At 44.3% G+C, this 22,555-nt stretch overlaps 1 protein-coding gene across 1 annotated transcript in view; it reads right to left on the reverse strand.

Moving 5' to 3' along the window:
* ADGRL3 (adhesion G protein-coupled receptor L3) overlaps nt 1-22,555 on the reverse strand; it is a 673,348-nt gene that overhangs the window by 594,520 nt on the left and 56,273 nt on the right. Inside the window, exon 2 of the mRNA XM_055002453.1 lies at nt 2,089-2,302. Coding sequence (XP_054858428.1) covers nt 2,089-2,302 — 214 coding nt within the window. The remainder of the gene's footprint in view (nt 1-2,088; nt 2,303-22,555) is intronic.

The raw sequence follows: 22,555 nt of genomic DNA on the forward strand, positions 1-22,555 counted from the left end.
TCTCAGGAAAAGCATGGAGGCAATGTGGTGATCTACACTAGGAGGGCAGAATCGGTAGTAACTGCTGCTCCCTCTTCTGAAGTTTTAAGTCCCCTTAAATGGTCACACTGTATGGCTAGGAGAGAGGCCAGGCCAAAGTATGACCTGCCCATGAGTACTCTGGGACATACATAATCCAAGTAATCTAGTAAACTGTGAGTGTACATCAACAGTGGTTACCACCTGCCATGCCAAGTATCACCACAGGACAGACGCATTCCAGCAAACAGACTCAGTAGAAAATGAGTGTTAAGTCTGAACGCTTGTTTTGCAAACACTAAATCAGCTTTATAACCTGTTTTTAGGTACAGCCGTGTCCTCTACTGGTTTTATGCCAAGAAAGCAGTTCTGAAAAAAACTTAATGAAAGAATCAATATCCTTGAGCCATGACAGCTGGTTCAAATCATTTTGCAAAGTGTAGTAAAATGCAATATGCTTCTTACGATGACTATATGGTTTCACAATATTTTCTATTCAACCAATATTTATAAGGCCCAACTAGGGATGTCTCTGGAGCAAGAGAAACACAAAATATTGGATAACCCATCTCCAATATAGGCCACAAGAGGTTTTGCTTCTGCCAATTATCCTGTGACAAACAATATATGAGACCTTCCAGAGCTTATGCCCAGAGCTATCTGTCAATAATGTCTTTGTCCTTGTCCCTAATTATACATGTGCCCAGATTGGCTGTGGCTGTGGCTATACATGGCTGGTTTGCTCATGAAGAAGCATCAAATTGTGACAGAAAACTTTTCTATCATCTCAGAGTCATTCATATTTGATGGCAAGCCTGTGTAAGGAGGGTCACGGGGGGCAGGCACTAAGGCTGAGGCTTAACTGGTTTCACGTGGTGGGGGTGCTTAATGCACATGGCTGTCTTATGGTAACACTTTTATTAACTCTCTTTGAGAATTGCTCAGCTCTTTTTAAAAGCCTATGGAGAAAGAAATCCCAGACCCATCCTGAGCTCACTGTCCAAACGGTGATTTCAATCAGAAGGTACTTCCTAATACATACTTTAATTTCACTCTGGTACAGCCTGTTCTCACAGTGTCTTGCCATTGGAAACTCTGCAATAAACAGCCACCCTCCACCATTCTTTATGGTCTTCCCTCAGACAGTTGAATTCAGTCAGATTTATATCTTGCCTTACTGCTAGATCTCTGAGGAATCTGAACAAATATTCACAATTTTTCAGTTAAAAATTTATGAAAAAAAGAAAAAGAGAGAGCGCTGCCCCTCCCCTGCAAAGAAACAATTAACTTCCATGACTGCCTAGAGAACCGCCGCTGAATAGGATGCAGCCCTCTCAGCTAGGAGGTATGAGAGGAAATATCCAGCATCTATTGCCCTCTGGCCAGTGTAGGGCCCTTCCCTTGCTGGTGGACTTCCTTTATCTACTGAACAGGATTACCTTTCTTTTTCTCTGTTGAGCACTAAATACATCATATATCACGTAATGCCTGCCTGTTTTGTCGCTCCTGCTTTTCCCTATAAAAATACTGCAAGACATGGCCTCACTGGCATAACTGGCTTGTGATCTCTCTCTCTCTCTTTCTCTTGGAGACCTCGTGATATCGAAACACCATCTAATTTGTTTCACCATGTCTGAAGGCAGTCAGAAGGAACTCCAAACAATGGCAAACAGGAGAAAAGTGCTGGAGACGTGAAAGAAAAGGGGGGGCCCTGAACCACACTTCACTCTTGAGCTGGTGTAATGCCTCACTGAATTGTAGCGAAAAGCCAAAAAAGTCCCACCAGAGTTGCACGGCAGGTCAGAATCCTCAGATCAGTACAGAGCCCAGAAGGCACGAGGCAAACTATCCAACAGTGATGGAAAACAACCCAGCAGATTTGGGCTGCAAGCTTGCAGTACTACAGATATTTGGTTTCCAGTCATTTTTATTCCAGCACTGTAAAGTCCCTTGAACATCAATGAGCACACAGACTCCAAGTGCCTGCACAACTCTGTACAAACAAAGAGGTTCATAAATAGCAAGCCAGATTAAAACAAAATCCATCAGACCGGGACGTCAAATACCTACCTTTGAGTCATAATCTTATAGGCATCTGGCAGATAACAGCGGATATTCTCCATCTGAGCAGGATCAGAGTCACAGATTTTATCATCCGTCCTGCCATAGTTGGCACTTTCGATCATAATAACATCTGTTCCTGGGCACCGGAGTTCTATGGGGTAGCTTTCACAGGATAGTTCCCTCCGGACTACTGCCATAGGTACAGGGGCACGGCTGAACGCTGCAGGAAGAAGACATACATTTACCTTGTATACATATTGCAGTAGAGATTTGGTTTCATAACATGGAAAAGACATTTTAATTAAACAACATAATTTTCATAAACGACTTGGAGAACTGCATTCGACATGCCACAGATGTACACAGTTATTCTTGACCTTCCTGGTAATGAATCAATTCTGTCAATACAGTTTGTTGTGCACGGTGATGCTTTTCTTTGGTTTCCCTCTGCCACTGCAGCAGAGCGGCAATGGGTTTACCACAGGGCGAGTTCCCCTGCATTCTCCTTGCCCCCTCAGTGGCTATTCTCTCCTCCTGCACCACTAGAGGTTGGTTTCTAAAGTTTTTTTTTTAATGGTAATATATATATATTGATATATTACCATTTTTTTAAAAAAACGTCATTTAAAAAAAACTTTAAAAAACTATGTGTGGCAAAAAAATGGACAGTGTGGGAACTGTGAAACGGAAAATGGCGCCAATGTGAGTAGGACTGGGAGAATCCGAACTTTTCTGCTCATTGGAAGTACCCGTGCAAAAGCTGCACAAACTTGCAGGTGTTTATGTATTAACAAAGAAACAAACAAAACCAGGGCTGTAAAGTGAAATCCCAATAAATACACATTAAGGACACTCAAATTATCAAAAATACAGTTATAGTGTGTATATACAAAGTAATCCAAGTAATAAAGCAATCACAGTGTGAATATTACAACAACCATCCCAATAAATACGTCACAAGAGTGCTCACTGGCACAAAGCAGTAAAAGAGGGGTGCATGCAGGCGCCTCCTAAGAAATATACAACCTAGAGGCAGGTTGTATATTTCTTAGGAGGCGCCTGCATGCACCCCTCTTTTACTGCTTTGTGCCAGTGACGTATTTATTGGGATGGTTGTGCCAGTGACGTATTTATTGGGATGGTTGTTGTAATATTCACACTGTGATTGCTTCATTACTTGGATTACTTTGTATATACACACTATAACTGTATTTTTGATAATTTGAGTGTCCTTAATGTGTATTTATTGGGATCTCACTTTACAGCCCTGGTTTTGTTTGTTTCGTTGCTTGTGCTTGCACCGGGGTGGTCCCTATTTTTGTTTTCCGTGTTGGTGTTTATGTATTGACTGATTTGTAACCTGCCTTCTCTGCTGTTTGAAGCAGCTTACAACTTACCCTGCATACAAACAAAACACATAACAGGATCACGACAAATACTCATATATACCACAATAAAACATTTACATTTTGTTTTAAACAATTCAAGCCCAGCCCTTAGGTTAATCATGATTTTGCTAGCAACCCAGTTAACTTTGCAGCATGCGTGAAAAGTGTTGGTGAACAGAACTGGCTATGTGAGGACCTTGAAGGAAATTGAACCCATGGCTTACTGACTTTATGGCTTTATCTGGCAATTGCTTTCTTTTTAATAACAGGGTCATGCCTGTGCCCCATTCATGCCACTACTTAATCCTGACCTGTTGTTTGCTGACCTGTTGTTTCTGAACCAATGTTTCATGCTATAACTTGATGTCATATTGCCAATGCCATAACCGTCTCCTTTCACAAACTTATTGAAGCTACAGGTGCTTTATCTAACGGACTGTAGAAACTTTCAGTGCTTCTGACCTTGTATACTGCTCACTCCCCTGCACTGCTGTGTCTCAACTTTGATCTCTTGCTTTTTCAGTGTTTCGACTTGATAGTACAAATATGTGAGCTGCTCTCAGGATGAGTTCGCGCCAAAAGTCCTGTTTTACTGTTGGGAGGGGAAAGGAGCAAATGTGTGTGTTAAGAGGAAGGATTTTCCTACAGGTTACTATTCCTTTCAACCTGTTCTTACTGCTTAGATGCTTACCTTACTCTTAACCAAGAGCCTGGATTTCTTGCTACAATGGTACAGGGATCTATCTGCCATAGCCTGTCATCCATAGCCTGACATTTTGACAGGAATCCCTTTCTGTTTCCTCTGTACCTGTAACCTTTGGAGAATGGCTACCGGCTTCACATCGTCAGAGCCAGACCTGGGGACTATGGAGCCAGAGGATCTAACGAACAACCCAGACCTGCAATTGAGACCAGATGCAACCCCTGGAGGACGTTCTAGGGAGCTGGTGTCTGTGACTCAACCAAGACTGGACTACCTAATGGACTCTAATATATCTGCGATGGGGGGACTTGGTGCCGCGGGAACCCTCCCAATGTATCCTGAACTAGGAGCGATCCCCAAGGACGGGTCTACCTACTATCAGTGGAACTTACCACCCACCCATGAGTGGGCCCCTCGCAGATCCATGATTGCAGAAGAGAGAATCCAATGACATGGGGGGAAGGAGTACTTGGAGATGGCGGAGTACTTCGCTGACCCGAGTCATGGGAGCCCCCAGTGACTCGTTGTCGGTAAGAGCAATTGCTCCTGCGGGGTCGGGGAAAGGAGTGCACCTGTACTCACATCGATGAGGTGCTAGATTGCTGAAGTCCTCGAGTATCGACTTCACGGAGTGTGGGAGCAATTGGGGGACCCTGGATTACCCCCCAGCAATGCTATCGAGCGTCGTGGGCTTATGCTGGAAACTGGAGAGGATTCGCTAAACACGTGTGAAATGGGAGCTGTGACCAGGCCGAGTAACCAGGATTGGGGCCAGATGCCACAGCTACCCACGCTACCGGAGACGACAGCACAATTGGTGCTAGTGGATGGGGGCCCTGGATTACCTCCTGGCAATGGGCAAGACCTTTTGGATCTTACCACTGGAGATGGAGCGGGCACCATGGATATAAGTGAATTAGGAGCTACGGCCAGGCCGGTAAACCCAAATGGGGGCCAGACACCACAGCCGATAGGGTCAGAGGAGAGAACCGTGCCAAGTTTCTTTACATGGCACCCTCCGTTGGGCCGCACACAAGTTCTACAAGTGGCGTATGAGTCGGAGAACTATCTATTCCTGGAAGAACAGGACCAGGCAATTAGGATACAGCAAGAATGGGAACTAGATGTTCAAAGGGTGAGAACGATGAGGATTCTGCCGGTGGACTCGGCTGGAGAACTGTGCAAGGAGCGCCTGGAGTCAGAGCCAACAACTTCCCTGCAACAGCTGCTGCCAGAGGAGAGAGGGAGAACCCCACAGATTGGCCAAGAAGCAATAAACGCTGTGGGCTTAGCACTGTAGGAAGGGGGCAAGGCACTTTTAATGACTCCTGCACAGTTCATGAGAGCCCAAGTCATTCCCCCAACTACATAATTTCCAATAGTCACTGGAATGGGGAGAGGGAGATCCATTCTGCTTCCAGCCATAGTGACTGCCGCTAATATACCCTCCCGGGGAATGGGAATGGGTCCAGTTGGGGGAAGACAGCCTTTGATCGTTCCTCCGGTCGTGAGCGGTGCAGGGGCGCCAATTACCACAACAGGGATGAGAATGTCAAGGAACCTACAAGTTCAAGCTCCCCCAACAGTAATGACAATTTCCATTTTATCACCCCAAGGGGGAGTGGCTGTCTTTGTTACCACCCCAAGGGAGAGTGGGGCCCCAGCGAGGGGGGGCACAGCCAAGGAGGGTCCCACCTGCTGCAACAAATGCAGTGGCATCGGTTGCCGCCGTAGGGATGAATGTGCCCCGAACTGGCCAACCACGTGGGGCCCCTACCGTCATCCCAACGGGGACAGGAGTACAAATGGGCCACCTGCACACGCAGTGTTAGCTTGCACCTGATGCAACTGAATGCACGTGTTTCTTATTATTAACTAACCTTTGTTTTATGGACTGCTAGGCTGAAGGCATAAACATATGAGTGAGGGTGTGGTTGTTGGGTTTCTCCAATTTATCAGTGGCATCTACAGCCAATATAGATACGTATGGAGGCATGCATGTGTAAGAGTGGGATTCAATGGGGGGCTGGATTTTTTAGAACTTACTGGCTGGCTTTCCCTCTGCTTCACCTATGGGGAAAAGTCCTGCTGGGTTCGAGTGGATTTCAGTGGATGTCTAAACACCTTTTCGACTCATTTGCAGTGGTTCCGAACTCATTTTGGTCCCAAAAACTATGCAGATAAAAAAAACAGTCCAAGAACTCCAACTGCATATGGCTTTAAATAAGTGAACTGAGTTGGGAGTACCACAGGCACTACCAACAGAGTAAATCTGATTTTCAAGAGAGTCACTTGCAAGAATCACAGCATCTCTTAGTATAATTTCCCTCCCCCTGGTGGGCTGTATACTGTATTTATTGCAAATCCTTTATCAAAGGCAGGTTTCATGATGTGATGAACCAGTTGGGCTCATGGGAGCTTGTGGGCCCACGGCTACTCTGAAAACCAGGCTGCTGATTTCTAGATCTAATTAGGGAATCCATCTTTGGTTTCCAGTTTTCAAAAATTACACTGAGTTGAGCCAAACTCCAGGGTGGAATGAACGTCGAAAGTCATAAATGTACATTAAAGACAGATTGCACTTAGCTGATCCTACTGTGTGGTGACAACAGAACAGTTAAGGAGTGCAGCTGGAGATATAGGTTATTTTTAAGAAAACTGGGGGGGGGGATTGAAAAAAATGGTATGCATATATTCCCCCCCCCAATTGTTTGTAGTCAAAAAGATCTTGCAAGTTTTTGTTGCTGCAGCAGAATGTTGCTCATTTCTCTTCTTGGGCCTCTTTTTGGCTCATTGCAGGTGATCACCCAACAGGGGCAGAGGGTTATCCAACGAGGTAAAAGCAAACATGGGCTCCATTCACACTTGCTGAGCCTACCACACAACCAAAAGCTGTGCTGGCCTGTACGCATTGAGCTGCACTGCTGTGTGGTTGCCAACGTCCTCGTACTAGTGTCGGAGACTGCCAGCTTAGATCTCAAATAACTTCACTGCATGAGTCCAAGGATGCATGAGTTAAAGCTTTTATTGATAACCTAAGAGTTCAGTACAGAAGAACCTGCTTGATAGGAATGGCTGTCTCCTTTCCCCGTTAAGCATTAAATTCTTCAGGCACTACCCACCCCTTCAGGCACTACCCACTTTACTACTACCCATTCTACTCCCCTCGAAACTAATCTCTAAGTTCACATCTAATAAGTTGCAGAAAGTAAAATGAAAGTAAACAAAGTTGTTGTTTTTTACTAGGTCCGTGGATCTTCTTCGTCTCCCTGGTAACATAGATAACTGCATTCTTAGAGCTTCTCCCACAGATAACATTTCCTGTGCAGGATTAACACACACAGGGCTGCATTGGACCCACAAGGCTGCATTGGCACTTTTAAAACAGGACACAGATCTAGTCTACAACAGCAACCCCCTAATGAACCCCATGAGCCCTTCAAAGTATGGCCACCCTGACAACTAGCCCGGCTCCTGAACCAGTACAAGCAGCTTAGCAGACAGTCATTTGACTAGTAGAGTTGGTCCTCTCATACATACTGTAAGGATCCGCCAAGTAACTTTCAAAAGACTCCACTATTTGTTAGTAAGAGCTTTATTGAAAAGTTGCTAGTTCATGATCTTGTTTTTGATTATTAGCTGTTTGAGTCACAATTACCTGAAATTCATTCTGCTCTCATGCTGACAAACTGGCAAATTGCACTGTACTGTCATTTTCTTTTCTTTTCGATGTGTATACTATGCCAATAAAAGTTATTGGAATTCTGGGATCTTACTGGGTTCATTGTCGGGAATGAGGCACCACCAAATTTCAAGAACATATATCATTTACAGGCTAACATCCCTCCCCCTTCCTAGAGGCTGGCTAATTCTGCTGGGAACTATTGTAGGGAGGATCCAGGGGTCAAGGTTCTGTGGGCTCCTTTCCCAGCGGATGGAGCAAGAATTCACATCCTGGGAGAGTAAAGAAACAGCTGTAACAGACAGTCATAACATCATAACCTCCAGCCCCAACCCTGCCAGGTATGAGTATGGCAGATGTGGCCAGCATCTTGACACATACACAGTGACTGTTCTACTTTTCTTCCTTTCGGCACAACTTTCAAAGGCATAGGATACCTTGCTGGAACAAGAGAGTTGGCAACCCCATATCATCTACCTTGTTTTCAGTTTTCGTGATTGTGTTGAGCAAATATGTGGAGTATCTCACAGCTGTGTCATTGTTTTAATAGGCTCTGGCACATAGGGATTAGTCCCCGCACCATAAATCCTTGTGCACAAGAAGTCTGGCACATTCTATGAGGGTTGCCTCTGCCAGTGAGTTATAGAAGCTGTGGGTCAGAGAGAGCATGGTTCCTTGTCTGTGTGTCCACCTGCTAAGAGAACATGAGCACAGGAGGAGACTTGAATGCTCATCTGCAGAGCTCCTTAATTGTGCTGTGTTCATTCTATGGTTCTTACTGGTCATGCCACAGTACACCGTCTGGGGAAATGTCTTACATCTCAGGAGTTAAGTATTAAAATTTGCAGCCACACAGGACTGAGTGTACCCTCAGTTGTATGTACACTCTGTGCAGGCACAGAGCCTATACAATGCTCCTCACTGGCCGGCAAAAGAGAACATGAGTCAGATCTCTGGTGCAGAGCCATTCAGAGCTGTAGAAATGCAGCTGAGGTTGGCCAGGGGAGGAATATGGACAGATCTGAGTCCCACAACCCAGAGGAGTTAGCCATGTTAGTCTGTTGTTGCAAAATAGTAGAGTCCAGTGGCACCTTTAAGACTAACCAACTTTATTGTAGCATAAGCTTTCGAGTACCACAACTCTCTCCATGCATGTGATAAAGAGAGCTACAATAAAGTTGGTTAGTCTTAAAGGTTTACCACTTAACCCATAGATGCACAAGAGGTAAAATTGAGAGTAGACCTTTCTACAAACAGGAAGGGGGGATCTGCTGGGGGTGGGGAAATAGCAAGTACTAAGGAGAATCACGGAACACAATCCTAAGCAGAACACAAATTACACATGATTATCTAACTTCACCAATTGAGTCCTAAGTCAGTCATATAAACATGTAATTCAATATTTGAGCACATAATCATGAGAAAGCAAGTGATGATCTGCAAACACTGAAACCAAGGAAGAGGGATGAGCTAAAATGAATGCATCTTTGGACAGCCTCTCTCTTATTACTATCTTATAGGGTAAGTATAGTGCCAAGGAAAGAGGACGGCCAATTTCTTTTATCCTTGCTCAGTATGCTGTGTCTGTCAGTGCAGTGTGTACTTTTGATTTACTTATTTATTTTTATTTATTTAAATTATTTATAGTCCACCTTTCTCACCGAGACTCAAAGTAGATTAAACAGAATAAGCCAATATGATTATTGGCTGCGTCATTCAATAAGCAATACAATATGGTAAGTATTACAGAAATTTGGAAACATACAGAAATCTGATACAAAGCTGGAAAAAATGCTGAATCAAGGCATAAGTAGATTGACTGATATGACATATTAAACAATACAGAACTATCCAGTAGGAACAACAGGCAGTATACAGTATACTACAACTCTCTGAACTATTTCCTTAGAGCATAGCCCTATCAGCTGTGTAAGAAGACCCTCCTGAATAATTCAGTTTTGCACAGTTTACGGAAAGCTGGAGAATGGGAGTTTTCCTGACTTCCTTAGCCAAGCCATCCCATAAGGTGAGGCTACCACAGGAAATGTCTGTGTAGGGGCAGTTACTGCTTTTGCCCATCGGAAGGACCTGTTCAGGCAGCAAAGCTGCTGTGGTGGAACACAGGGAGAAAGGCTGCCCTGTTGATATGAAGAACCAAGTTTCTTTTCATTTTAAATATAGCCAATATGAAGTTCAGTCCACATTACTGAGAACAAGAAAGGAAGAGGAGGCAGCTGTTAAGCCCTACGTGCCTAGAGAGCTCATGAAAGAAAGATTAGTCCCTTCTAGTAGTTGGGAGGGAGATTCAAAGCCAGTGCTAAGGTCTTATATTGGATCCAGAGCTACTACTAGAAAAACAAGTTAAGGAAGCAGCAAAAAACGTCTTCTACAACCTCACTCTTGCCTGGAAAATGGCTTGACATGGCTGACCTGGCCACCTGGATCCATGCTATGGTAACACCAAAACTTGCCTATTGTAATATACTATACATAGGTCTCCCATCCAAATTAATTAGGAGACTCTAATTGGTGCAAAACACTGCATCGTGACTGTTATCAGGAGCAATCTGCAGTCACTCCATTGGCTACTTATCAGCTACCGTGCTCAGTTCAAGGTATTGGTTGTCACATATAAAGCTCTTCACGGCCTTGGCCCGGTTTACCTATGGGAACACCTCCCTCCCTATGGTCCTCCATGGCAGCTCCGCTCATCTGAACAGGGTCTCCTGCAGGTGCCAGCCTGCACATGGGAAAAATCGGTAGCATCCCGCACACAGGCGTTCTCTGTAGTGGCCTCTACCCTGTGGAATGGCCGGCCTGAGGAGGTCATCAGAGCCCCCAACTCTCCTAGCTTTCCACAAACGATGCAAAACCAAATTATTCAAAAAGGCTTTTGTATTGTCGGGAGGGCCTCTCAGACACTTCGCTAATGAGTTAAGGACCATAGACTTCACCACTGTGTTGCCTTACGTACTACCTGTTGTCTAAAATATGTGCTCCTATGAGCTACTTGTGCTTCATGTAGTCTAATGTCAGCCCTAGAACTGCTTATATTCTCTTTCAGCATTTCTTCAATCCTGTATTGGATTCTTGCTAATGCTATGTCTTTGTAAAATTGTGCTTGTTTACTCTATGGCATTGTTTACGGAAATGTCCTTGAAACTGACTATACTAATCTCACACTGTGTAATCTGCCTTGATTCTCAATGAGAAAGGCAGACTATAAATTGACATAAATAAATAAATAAAATAAATAGGAGAAGAGCCTGCGTGCAGATTAGGGTTGCCAGGACCCTCGGGGCTCAAAGTGAGGGATGGGGGTGCAGGAGAGGGCATGATGAGAGCACCCACTATGTGCATGCACGTGCACAGGAACACTTCTGCATTGCACTGAGAATGACATCATTCCCAGCATGACGTGGAAGCAACAGGTCATGCCAGGAGCCGATATGGTAAAAATCAGCCCCCATTTTTATCAAATTGGGCTCAGGCAATCGATTCGGGTTTTCCGAATCGCCATAACCCGAATCGATTCGGGTTGATTCGGGTTTTTCAATGGGAAAATGCCTCCGTCTTCCCGGACGCCTGGGGGAGGTATTTTCCCACCGAATAAAGCCAAAATTGGTGGGGACCTTCCTCTACCTCCTCTCTAACAACCCCCCAAGTTTCAGACCGATTGGACGTTGGGGGGCCATGCTATGGCCCCCCAAACCAGCAGGGGGGCACACCAAAGGGTATGGCAGCAGTATCTTACACAAAAATAACACAACTCACTTCACATTAAAGAATCACCCCCAAAAAATTGCTGTCAAAAGCACTTTATTTCTTTAACTGCTTTAGGTTACACAGTAGGAAGGCACAACAGGGCATGAAAGCAGTGTGCTACACAAAAATAACACAACTCACTTCACATCAGAGAATCACCCAAACACAATTGCTGCCAAAAACGGTGACGTGGGTTGTATTATTTTGTGTAGTACACTGCTATCATGCCCTGTTGTGCCCTCCTACTGTGTAACCTAAAGGTGTTCAAGAAATAAAGTGTTTTTGACAGGAATTGTGCTTTTGTGATTCTCTGATGTTAAGTGAATTGTGTTATTTTTGTGAGGTGGGATGCTGGAATGCCCTTTGGTGTGCCCCCCCCCTGCTGTGTATCCTAAAGCTGTTCAAGAAATAAAGTGTTTTTTGACAGGAATTGTGTTTTTGTGATTCTCTGATGTTAAGTGAGTTGTGTTATTTTTGTGTAAGATACTGCTGCCATGCCCTTTGGTGTGCCCCCCTGCTGTGTAACCTAAAGCTGTTCAAGAAATAAAGTGTTTTTGACAGGAATTGTGTTTTTGTGATTCTCTGATGTTAAGTGAGTTGTGTTATTTTTGTGATGTGGAATGCTGGAATGCCCTTTGGTGTGCCCCCCTGCTGTGTAACCTAAAGCTGTTCAAGAAATAAAGTGTTTTTGAACAGAATTGTGCTTTTGTGATTCTCTGATGTTAAGTGAGTTGTGTTATTTTTCTGTGAGGGGGACTGCTGGTGTAATGTGTGATAATGCTTTGCCTACTTGTACTTTGAAAGGGGGAAAATAATTTTTAAAAACTTTATTTTGTGTTGTTCGTGTTTTATTCTTGGTTGTGCAGTTGCTTCCCATCATAGGGAACAATGGGGCTGGCCGACCAGCCATCTCTGTAGGTGGTGGGGGAATTTGAGGGAGGGTGTCTGTGGTTCAGGTGCTCTTTCACAGGGACCAGCTGGCACTCAGAAGTGTGCCCACCATTGTGGCACCCCTGGGCTGTGCAGAATTGCCCAGGGAAAGAGAGTTTAGAAGTTCCCAGCATAGGGAACAAAGGGAGAGGGCTGGCGTTTGCCAGCCTGTTCCTGGGGTTATGGGTGTGGGGCTGCTGAGGGTGGATTTGGGTCTGTGAGGGGCTAATGTGGGGATTTGGGTCTGTGTGTGGCAGCTGGGGGGAATTGGGTTTGTGTGGGGCTGTAGGGGGTGGACTTTGGGGGCTGAGAGCACCTACTTGGGGAGGCCATGAAATGGCCCCCCAAGTGGGAGCTGGCTGAGCCTTGGTGGGGGGTGGGAGTAGAGGTGGGAGAAGGGCCCCTGATGGTTGGGGGGCATTTTGCATGCAAAATGCCACCCCTGGCAAGACAAGCCTCCCCCAGCTGTAGTAGAGAAAAGAGCACCTACTTGGGGATGCCATGAAATGCCCCCCCCAAGTGGGAGCAGGGTGAGCCTTGGTGGGGGGTGGGAGGAAAGGTGGGAGAAGGGCCCCTGAGGGTTGGGGAGCATTTTGCATGCGAAATGCCACCCCTGGCAAAGGAAGCCTGCCTCTTCTTTTTTTCCCCATAGGAAAAAATGAATGAAGTTCAGCAGCAGCAACCTAAAGCTATGCCCTTTTTTAAGGCGAGGATAGGGGGACCTGGTTTGGGGGGCCATAACATGGCCCCCCAAAGTCCAATCGTTCTGAAACTTGGGGGGTTGTTAGAGGGGAGTCAGAGGAAGGACCCCACCAATTTTGGGTTGATTCGGTGGGAAAATGCCTCCCCCAGGCTTCAGAGAAGCCTGGGGAGGTTTTTTCTCATTGAAAAAGCTAACCCGAATCAACCCGAATCAATCCGAATCAACCTGAATCGGCATACCCGAATCAGCTGGGCGATTCAGGTTTCTGCTATACCCGAATCGGCTTCTCGATTCGGGTTTGCCAGATTCAGGAAACACGAACCAGGGTGCCTTTGCACACCCTTACTTCTGTAGCAGTGATAGAACTGCTGGGACTTACAATTCAGTTCCTTTATGTATCACTTAGATTGTTCACCCACAGCATCTCAAAAGCTTAGGATGGGCTACAACATGATTAAAAGCATTCATACTGAAGTATTTGTGACTACCTGCCAACATTTCTTGTGTGAACGGTCCATAATTCCAATAACTGAAAGACAGATTCGGAAGTATTGCCGTTTCTATACATTTTTATGTGCTTATCAGATTCAGCACAGATAAAGGCACTTCTTCACATAATGCATAATTAACTTACAGAATTCATTACTGCACTATGCAGAACATTTTTTTTAGTCAAATTCATAAAGGACTTTGTATTTTAACAATCCTTGTAGCACATAACTTTGTATTTGTTTTGCATGTCCCTTTTCTTTTTCTGTGCTCCATTTCTGTTTTAATAAAATAAAATATTTTTTTAAAAAAAACATGGCGGATATAGGTCTGTCAGCAAAAACTTGAAATGATTACTGATGAAGGTTAAAGGAGAAATGGCCAAAGCAGGATTACAGCTGAACTTCAAGAAGACAAAAGTAATATCTACCAAGGAATTACACAATTTTAAAGTTGACAATGAGGAAATTGAAATTGTTCAAGATTTTCCATTCCTTGACTCAATCAATAACCAAAAGGGAGACTGAAATGAAGAAATCAGAAGATTGAGACTTGGAAGAGCAGCTGTGAGGGAGCTAGAGAAGATCCTTAAAGATAAAGATGTCTCTCTGGGAACGAAGATAATCCAAATTATGGTATTCCCCATCACTATGTATGGATGTGAAAGTTGAACAGTGAAGAAAGCTGACAAAAAGAAAATTTATTCATTTGAAATGTGATGCTGGAGGAGAGTTCTGCAGATACCATGGATATCCAAAAAGACAAATTAAGTGGGTACTAGGTCAAATCAAGCCTGAATTCTCCCTAGAAGCTAAAATGACAAAACTGAGGCTATCGTACTTTGGTCACATCATGAGAAGACAAGATTCTCTGGAAAAGTCCATAATGCTAGGAAAAGTGGAAGGCAGTAGGAAAAGAGGAAGACCCAAAATGAGATGGCTTGACTCAATAAAAGAAGCCATGTCCTCCAGTTTGTGAGATCTGAGTCAGTCTCTTAATGATAGGATGTTTTGGAAGTCTTTCATTCCTAGGGTCACCATAGGTTGGAGGTGACTTGATGGCACAAAACACACATAGGTCTGTCAAAGGGAATCAGTCATGAAGATTCAAATGGAACCTCCACAAAGAGGAAGTATCTCTGAAAATCAGATGGTAGGATTTAAAGGCTTGCCAACCTCCAGGTGGGGTCTGGAAATATCCCAGAGATCAGTTCCCCTGGAGAAAACTTTATTTCTAACATACAGCTTCTACGGGCCCCTGTTGTCAGATGCCAGTGTGTGTGTGTGTGTTCTGCCTAGCTTGGCAGGCATTGTTATGAAGAAAACAGTTGTAAACAGCAGGGTTAAATGGTAGTGAAATGCAGGTAGCACCGGATGAGACACTGTTATGTAAAAATCAAATATAATTAGGGAATAGTTCCTGTCACAATAGCAGTAATTGGTGATAACACAGTCTCCCTCATTTGGCTAACCTGATTAACATTTTTAATGGCTAAAGAATCTCCCATCCTTGTTAGGGCCTTGGGACATGCTTTCAGAACCCTTGATTAATTCTAATTGAGCAGTTTCACCCTGAAGTCTCTCTTTCAAGTTCTTTTTGATGGAGAAGATCAACAGCAGTATGTCATAGGAGATTTAAATGTTCTCCCACTGATTTTAGAATTATTGCCATTTTTAATGTCAGACCTGTGCAATTTAGACCTCTTCCAGAGACTCTAGAGAGTGGCTGCCAGCAAGAATAGAAAAGACCAGCCATCACAGACCAATGCAACACAAGACAGCTTCGTGTAGATATGTATTCTATGTTTATTTTACTTCTACTAGGCAAACACACTCTGGGGGTTTCTTTATCAAGGTGAACGGTTAGAGAAGAGAGGTAAATTTTAATTCTCCTTGACATAGTATTCTCACAAGAAAAAACCAGTTTTGAGCTGCTTTTACCCTACCCATCCAGGGAGAAAAATACCAATACCTCTAAATCCCACCCTCCCCAAACCCCAGGGTATGATCAGATTAAACCTCCTTTAAGAAAATGGCTGGGGAGGAAAGGGCTAAAGTCCACCTTCTTGTTAAAGGAATCTTGGCAGCTAAATTTGGAAAAGGAGAAAAATACTTAAACAAAGAAGAGACCGTAACATGTAGTCGCATCTTTAGTATGGCTTGACAGAACTGAAGCGTAACTGAAGCACACCTGTGCTTAAAAGCAAGGATGCAGGAAGGGAGAAGGCCAGACTAGACTAGAGGGATCCACAGTTGCAGCTTGGTTGCCAGCCTCCAGGTGGGGCCTGGAGATCTCGCAGAATTACATTTGATCCCCAGACCACAGAAATCTGTTCTCCTGGAGAAAATGGCTGCTTTGGAGGGTGGACCCTATGGCATTATATCTGCTGAGGCCTCTCCACTCCCAAAACACTGCCCTCCCCAGACTACACTCTCAAATCTCCAGGAATTCCCCAACCAGAGTTGGCAACTCTAGCATATCAAGCTGGCTTTCATTTGGCTAGGAATGATGTTTTGCAAGTCTAGGATTAATTACAAAAGATTACATATTGTTTTGCTGAGGTCTATATTCTCCTGCTGTGGTTTCCTAGGAACCAAAGGCAAGGCTGGTTAAAGCCTCAGGGCATTTTCACACCTGAGGCTGAAATCTGCCTTGGAGCCTCTTGATCTATTTACTTTACTGTGTGTTGATGCAGCCAGTGAAGCTGGTGAGACTGGCAGCAGATTCAAAAAACTACTAGGAGTTAACCGCATCATTTTCACAATGTTCAGGGTTGAATTGCATAACGCAAACACAGTTTCTAGACCACCCTTTCATTAAAAAAAAAAAAACCCTTTACAACACGGATTCAAAGTGATTGGGTCATAGAAACTGGCTACAGCTGGGTGGCTGAGCCCCTCCCCACACTTATTGGGTTCTTCCTGCGCTTTTAGGTATTTAGTGGCTGTAGAGGGTCCTTTAAGCTTCTAAAGAAGAGCCTTGTGGTGGAGGCACAAACTGAAGAGCGAGAGCACAAGGGCTCTTGGCCTGTAGTATTAAGCCTGGGGATAACAGCCAGGGCCCAACCATGCCTTCACCAACTAGAAGAAGTCCCCCAACTATAGGAGAGGGAGAGTTCCATCAGTTACATCCCTGTAAACCAGAACCAGCTGCCATAAGAACAATACCTGGTGCTCCAGTACATCACAGTTGTAGCCCTGGACTGTTCTATGGTGTCTCTGTGATCTCTAACATGCTGAATATGAGGTCTCTGTGGTATATCGTTATGCTCGTGGGTGCAATCTTTACCTGCAGGAGGATGTAAGGTGAAGGCACTATTCCAGAGCAGATGGGGGCTGGGGGATATGGGAGTGGGATTCATCAAAGGTGATTACAACCAGGCAAGTACGCTACCTACCTAACTTCTGTAGCATCCCTAGAGTTGACAATGTAGGGCCCCCTATTTACACCATCTCTTCATTAATACTATACAATACCAGACCAGTGAGACACAAAATGGCATGCGTCACCATGATGTTACGGGAACAGTGAATTGGCCTGGCTAGATCTGGTAAGACCACAACTAGAGTATTGTGTTCAGTTTTGGGCACCACAATTTAAGAAAGATATAGACAAGCTGGAATGTGTCCAGAGGACAGCAACGAAGATGGTGAGGGGGTCTGGAGACCAATTCCTATGAGGAAAGGCTGAAGGAGCTCGGAATGTTTCGCCTGGAGAGGTGACAGTGGAGAGGTGATATAATAACCATCTTCAAGTATTTGAAGGGCTGTCATATATAAGATGGCATGGAGTTGTTTTCTGCTGCCCCAGACAGTTGGACCAGAACCAATGGCTTGAAATTAAATCAAAAGAGGTTTTGGCTAAACATTAGGAAGAACTTCCTGACAGTTAGAGCAGTCCCTCAGTGGAACAGGCTTCCTTGGGAGGTGGTGGGCTCTCCTTCTTTGGAGGATTTTAAGCAGAGGCTAGATGGCCATCTGACAGCAATGCTGATTCTTTGAACCTAGGCAGATCATGAGAGGGAGGCCAGGAAGGGTTACATCAGTACTTAGTTCTTGGGGCCCTTTCTTACATGCCCAGGGTAATGCCGGTCACCACTTTGGGGTCAAGAAGCAATTGTCCCTAGGCCAGTTTGGCTAGGGATCCTGACGGTGTTTTGCCATCTTCTGGACATGGAGCAGGGGTCACTAAGGGTGTAGGGGGAGGTAGTTGTAAATTTCTTGTACTGTGCAGGGGGTTGGTGACCCAAAAGTTACATTTCATCCCCAGGATTCTCTGGTTTGATGTTCATCCCCTTAATTCACTTTGGTTTCAGGGGGGATTGCTCCATTACCTTGCTTCAGTTTGGTTCTGCTGGGCTTCATCTTGCATTTGGGAGTGTGCCTTTAGCCACTAGCAGCCTTACCCCTCTGAGTTTCTGCCTGAGATTCTGCTTGGAAACGTTTCCCCCATTAAAAAAAAATGGAGAGTGGCTGGGGGGGGGGCACCTTCTTCAGAGGCTCAAAGAATTGGGCTCTGGGATCGAATCTCCATGGAACTTGGGGAGCCTTTAGAGGACAGTGAGGAGCAGGCTCTCCGCAAATTTGGTGTTTTCTTGAAAAATGCCCCCCACCCCCAGATAGCCCCCAGATAGTTTTCCCCATAGGGAATAATGGCCAAATAAGTTCAGAATTCACTCTGAACTGTCTCTGAACTGGATCAGAAAACCTTTCCCAGATTTCAAGAATCCCAGATTTTGGGGGGATCCCTGAAACTTAGTTCTAGATTTCCTGGATTTTTTGGCACCCTCTAAAGACTAGAACTGGGAGAAAAACACAAAACTTTGCCAAAACCCAAATTATTACTGTGCCTTCAATCTCACAGACTCATTAATGCATTGATTACTAGGTGTGCTCTCTGAGCATATACATTCAGTTCTTGAGGTATCCATGAGACTGACAAAGGTAATTTATATGGAAAGAGGTTGAAAGCATGAGAGGAAAGCCCATTTCACACGGCTTTACATAGTGCAAAACTCACGGAACGAGGGTGTCTTTATGGTGCGATTTCTGACATCATTGTGTCACGATTCTGGAATTACGGTGCGATGACGTCAGAAATTGCGCCATGGAGATGCCCTTGTTCCGTGAGTTCTGCACTATATAAGGACATGAAAATGGTCAAAGATTCAGGGGTTGTCTCAGAATATCCACCCAATTTGCTGCAACCAGGGCAAGAGTCACCAAGTTTAAATTGGGAACACAGATATAGACATATATAAACAGTGGTGCATTAGAAACCAGCTGTCTAGGAAAGGAGAATTGTCTTCCTTGAAGCCTTTCAAAGATAATTGGAAACAGATGCTTTATCTGCAGGGCTGTGGGGATGGGCCATATGGATGGAGGGGTTTCATTCATCTGCACAATCACAGGAAGTTGAGGAAAAAAACAATAAAACAGGCCATTGCACGCTAGTTACTTTTCCCAATTAAATTAAAATCAAAGCGGTCAGCCATTTTTGGCAATACTGAAGTCACAGGGTCAAGAGAGTCATGATATAATTAGGAATTGGCAATGTACACAAATTAATTCTGATGGTGTGTCAATCCCATGGCTGCTTCTGTTTGGCAAAATCTACCATGTTTTGAGACATGCTGGACAGCCAGCTTCTGAAACCAAGTGATGAGGGTTGTGAGAAGCAACAGAGAATTCTGAGATGAGTTCTTCTGATCCCTTACAATAGATATAAACAGACTGGCGGAACTGCAGACAGAAGCTCTCCTTCCGCCTCTCCCAATAAATTGCTAGGGTGTTTTTTCTCCCCCTCTCTGAGAACTGGTATCGATTGCCAGGCAGTGGCAAAATGAACCATCCTATCAGTATCTGCTATTTTTGGCTGGATTCTGGAGCTCTAGTTGCCAGCCAGCTGTTCTAGAAATCTGGATCACTGTTCAGGGCAGCCAATGGCCATCTGTGTTTTGTGACAACTGGGGGGGCACTTGAAATGGTAAGGGACATTTGTCACTGTTTGTCCCAGTTTTACAGCTTTGGCTCAAACAAGAGCTTTTAGCAGCCTGAGCGTTATGAAATCAACATTTCCTCTGCACACCCAAGAGCTTTAAATGAAATACAAGCACAGTAAACTTTTGGGTTCAAAACACAGGTGAAACCCATACAAAAATTCCCTCCAACCCTCAGAAAAATAGGAGGGGGGTTACAGTGTAATACATGGTGTTCCAGGCAGTGGGTGAAGGTTGACATGATAGGACCCCCCCCCCTTTTAACATTTACATGAAGCCATTGGGTCATCAGGAAGTCTGGGCTGTATTTTCATCAACAGGCAGATGAAACACAGCTTCTTGTCCATTTAATTCTGAGGGTGCTCTTGATGTTGTGAACTGGTGCTTGGGGTCAATAAAGAGCTCCATGAGGGTGAACAAGCTGCAGCTTAATCCTCATAAGACAGGTTCTCTAGGTTAGTAGAAAGCTAGTGTTGCCAACCTCCAGGTGGGGCTGAGAGACATCCTGGAATTTCAGTGGATCTCCAGGCAACAGCGATCAGTTCCCCCGAAGAACACGGCTGCTTTGGAGGGTGGACTCTGTAGCACTGTACCCTGCTGAGGCCCCTCCCCTACTCAAACTTTGCCCTCTCTAGGCTGCACCCCCAAATCTCCAGGAATTTCTTAACCTGAGGTTGACAACCCTATGCAGAGCCAAGATCAAAAATCCGGATGGGAGAGGAAGAAAACGGGAGAAGAGCTCTTCATGTTCCCCCAGCCTCCCATATCCTCCTGTGAGGCCACTCACTATTGCTGCAGCAGACAGTGCAAGGACCAGGGGGCCTGACTCTCTACTCTCCTGGCTACACTCTCAATTTCCAAGGCAGGCTCCAAGAGGAAGACACGGGTGAGCGTAGGCAATGAATGAGGGTGGGGGGAGAGAGGAAATGAATGACAGGGGCTCTCTACCCCTACCTCCTACCAACTCCATGTCAAACCTTTCATTAATATTCTCTTATTAAGAACTCATTAGGAAAAGTACACATACGCATAATACAAGTAGGCAAGCACAGCGGGCAGGGCTGTGGACGCGAAAAGCTTTCTGTCAGTCATCCTGGATTTAATTTGCTTTTCTGAATACCATTGCTAGGAATCTTCTTGGACAAAAAACTGCGGAATGGAGGTAAGGCCAATTATTTAAAAGATACCCTAGAGCCCCCTGCCTCCAAAACTGTATTAAAAATGGTGAGAAAATGGAAGAGGAGCTGACAGAGGAAGCTGGGCACTCAAAGATCATTTTAAAACAGAAAAGCATATTATGATTATATTGTGATGCCCAATCACATGCAAAGTCACTGGGCACCTCATTCGCATAAGAAGTGAGGGGAGAGGGAAGCAGAAACCTTTCCTACTTGACCTTTCCACAGTCCCCTTATCTCAAGGAACACACTGCCTGAGATACTGAAGCAAAGGGTGAGCAGAGGAAGTATTACCTGGAGAGTTACACAAGCCTGCCTTTTACACCCATATTCCCTTTCCTACACGAATTAGCCCAACAAATAAGATTATTTCAGCTCTTATACAAGGATGGTGCATATTTTGGACCCATTAGACACAATGGCAATTTGCTTCCTGTGCCAGATCTCATATGGCAGCCCTTTTATTGTTTTTATAAGCCTTTTTGAGACTCAACCATAACATTAAGAATTGGCCTTTAAATCAGTAACTAAAATAGACTTTAATTTGAACGTATTCTCTATCCATAAAATCAAACAAACAACTACCCTGCTCCAGTTTCATTTCGGCAAGAAACCTGAGGGCAACAAATGTACACTAAAAGGAAAATTATATTCTTCCCCTATTTCCGTGGGGAAAAATTTCTCAGCAAGAGTTTATGAGAGCATTTCAAGCACACACACAGGGCCAATGATAAAACAAATGCACATATGAAGAAAGACTATTATTTTCACTTGTTTAGCACAGCTGGAAATCAGGGATTGGGGCTTTTACTTACAGATCTGACTTCATGACTCCCAAATGCTAACACTTCATACCTGAATATTTCAAAAACTCATAAATTATACATAAATTCCATATAACCATATTTTATGGCCTTTCTATCCAGCTAGGATGTAGTTTTGATTTTTTTTTTAGTTCCCCTGTCTGATGTTCACAATATCAAGGCATATCCAGAATTTAACATTTTTGATTACATGGAGCTACTTTCCAAAGTCCAGAAAATGAATGTGTGCATTATATTTTTATGCTCATTTCTGGACAGGCAAGAAACATGAGCCTATGGTTATGTTTAGGTACAAAATCATTGGCCCAATTTAAACTTAATGCTTTATTCCCTTTAGTGGGCACGTGTCTTCCAACTCAGGAAGAGAATCAATTATTTGCATTAACAATGTTGGCAATATACAGAGAACCAAAAAGAATATATTGTTCTCCATCCAATGCATAGCTGGCTTTTCTAGAATATTTTGGAGCTTGTGAAACGCATTATTGGATCAGATGCAAATCTTCTCTCTTCTTAAGATCCTCGAAGATGAGAGATGACATTAAAAGTTGGAGAGTAGAATTCTCAGCTTTCTGTCACTGCTGAACAGTGTTCTGTGATAGATTAAATTATGAGGAAGGTGATATCCCAGGCAGCAGTTGACTTGCATGGTGACATGATGCACAGCTGAGAAAATATCAGTTTCTACTCGCAGATAAGACCCCTCTCTGTAGGCTGAATGGTATTTAGGGTCACAGCCAGGAGCACACTGGAAAGTGAAAAAACCTTGGTGCAAGCTGAGCAGCCTTTGTAATGCTTTTAGCCGCTGCTGCA

The sequence above is a fragment of the Eublepharis macularius genome, chromosome 18, assembly GCF_028583425.1.
Source record: "Eublepharis macularius isolate TG4126 chromosome 18, MPM_Emac_v1.0, whole genome shotgun sequence".
Classification (NCBI taxonomy): Eukaryota; Metazoa; Chordata; class Lepidosauria; order Squamata; family Eublepharidae; genus Eublepharis; species Eublepharis macularius.